Raw genomic sequence first — 2,662 nt, 5'->3', positions numbered from 1 at the left:
GTCGCAACAAATAAATAGATAAGCATTAAATAGTTCGCATTTTGTAAACATAAATGACATCCGCATTTTAAACATTTTTGTTCAAACTATTTAATGTCACAAATAAGATAATTTTCATTCAGATCGCAACAACTGATAAAAGGGCACGAGCTAACTGGCATATACAAAGGAATCATACAAATATCCTGGATTATCCAAGGTCACTTTACTTGATCAACATCCGGGAGTGTGGGTGCTAAATTATTCCATTTTGAGCAAACTTCCAATCGTAATCTTTATACATCATCATAAACAGCTCTAAATACATGGAACATACTGTATTTTCGGGGACAATATAATGGCACATATTGAACATAAAAGATATGTAAATTTGAACACATTTTGGCTGCTATTTTATAACTTCAAAATTGAAGCCACTGAACAAAGACACATCATTAGTCTGACCGTAATGTAATAATGTACTTGTATACTATATATTGTACACTGTTTGAACATGGAGTTTTACAGTTATGATGTTTCTTTTTATAGTTTACGACCAATATTGTACTCGACATAATCATTGTTCAACTTACATAGTTAATGCAATTCTCATGGTAGAAAATATCACACATCAATTGATGACATTGTAATTTTGAACACAAAACACTAAGCGTGACAACATTATTGCCATCACAACAAGTCTTTGAGAGCAGCGATATATGTTTGAGCCATCTGTAAAGTCTCGTATTTTGAAAGTTTTGTGTCATCTCCAAACGAAGGAATAACAGATCTCAGTTTGTCAAATGCAACATTTAAGCTCTCCATCCTCCGTCTCTCCCTGGCGTTAGCTGCAACTCTTCTTTTACGTAATACGTCTTTTGTTGGTGGTTCATGACGTTTACGTCGTGTTGGAAGAACTCTTTTATGAAGCGGATTATCTACTGACGTCAATTTAACATCTGTGGGCAATGACGTAATGTTTGTAAACGTAAAATGTGTGGACTCACATTTTGACGTTGGACTGACAGGCGTATTTGGCGTCACTCCAGGCGTTACATCACTGTCCGTTAATATGAAGGAACTTAATGATTCGGTTTCATCGCAATCACTTAAACTGTTTAAGCATACCCGAGATGTTTGTTTGGCAGTGCTCGCCTGAATTTCAAAGTTTTGTTTGACCACTTCGTCAGTTCCATTCACTGAGAACGGTAGTATTTCAGCAATAGTATATTCCATTTTTTTGCCTTGTCAAACTTTGTTGAAAATAAACATATTAAAAGAAAACAGTTTTAGCTCATCTGTAATGTGTATACATTTATTAAAAACGTTTTATGTCAAATTCAACACTAACTGCTACAGCGAAACAATATTTCCCATTTTTATATTTATCTACAAATTTAACCGAACATTTCACAGCATTATGAGTTTCTTTACCACCGTCATTTAACTTCATCTCTAAGTTACGGGTAGATGATTTTAATTACCATCCAATCAAAAAAGCGAATCTGCTAACCATAATTTTGACTCAACTTGATATATGAATAATATCGTTTTCAATTTTGTTTGCCAGCCGCTGAAGTTGAACACCTTGCGATATGATTGGATAATTTTGATGCTATTTTGTTGCTTTGCCTGTCAATCAATATTGAGGTTTTATGGATTGAGGAAAGCGATGGCAGCTTTGCAAAGTTTCTAATTACCTTCGATCTTGAAATGTCAAAATACTATTTTTCCTTATTACAGTGTATTGACAGGCTGATTTGTTTCTATTCTCAGATAAAAATGGTTTTGGGGCTTAGTTACCTTACTGACATTTTAATTTGAATGACTGAAATTCAGTGAAAAAGACCACCAACGTATTCCACGTAGAAAATGTAGAATACTGACATTAAGGTGAAAATTCCAAATCTCCTTAAAGCATTTTTGTAGTTATAAGTTATTTTTAAAACTCATTCCGATGTTAAAAGAGCATATAATGGTTTTCCTTAATGCAATAAAATAAACAAAAACAAATAATTAAAGAATACGTATAATTAAAGAAGCTGCGTCCGTTCAGATTAAAGACACAACATTATAACATTGCCATCAAATTTTAAAATGTGAAAAAAAGAAAGATTAAGCAGCAAAAATCCAGTACAAAAAGGGGAGGGTGTACAATTACACAATCATGTCTTTTGATGATCTTATGCAGCTCTAATTTCAACATAAGGGTAGGCCAATTATACACATCAGCACCTTTATAACATGATATGCAGTTTAAATCGAAGAAGTCTTCGTGGCACGCGATAGAAATTTGACTTTTCATTTCTTCATGACCTTTAATGGTGGCGGTTGCGGAACGATATAATCGTATACCAGATAACTCACCTGTGAAGGGGACTTCAAAGGCAGGAAAACGAGCATCCAATTTATGAATCTCAGATCAGATATTTTCATCTTTCATTGTGATAACATCGTATTGCTATTGTGAAGTGGAGTATAGACTTTTATCCTAGTTTACCGAGTTACATTGACGCCACGCGACCGACACGAACGTGTGCACTGCCATGCACGCGCTAAAACCCACAATGTATTACTTGCAAATTGAATACTATTTGAATAGATAATAAAGTTGTTATCGCAGATTTAGATTTGTGTAATGCTAATGACGAGCTTCATTTTCGATGGCAAAAGCGTTATCAGG

The 2,662-nt window shown here is 34.2% G+C and overlaps 1 protein-coding gene across 1 annotated transcript; it reads right to left on the bottom strand.

The window, feature by feature from the left end:
* Window positions 1–669: 669 nt before the first annotated feature.
* On the bottom strand, window positions 670–1,215 carry LOC128549488 (neurogenin-1-like). The gene has a single exon (XM_053526179.1). It carries the CDS (start codon window positions 1,213–1,215, stop codon window positions 670–672), a length of 546 nt encoding a protein of 181 aa, XP_053382154.1.
* Between the last annotated feature and the right edge of the window lie 1,447 nt (window positions 1,216–2,662).

Source organism: Mercenaria mercenaria, chromosome 2, assembly GCF_021730395.1.
Source record: "Mercenaria mercenaria strain notata chromosome 2, MADL_Memer_1, whole genome shotgun sequence".
NCBI classification, from domain to species: domain Eukaryota; kingdom Metazoa; phylum Mollusca; class Bivalvia; order Venerida; family Veneridae; genus Mercenaria; species Mercenaria mercenaria.
Note: the sequence above shows the minus strand (reverse complement) of the source record. Positions and strands in the feature narration are given on the sequence as shown.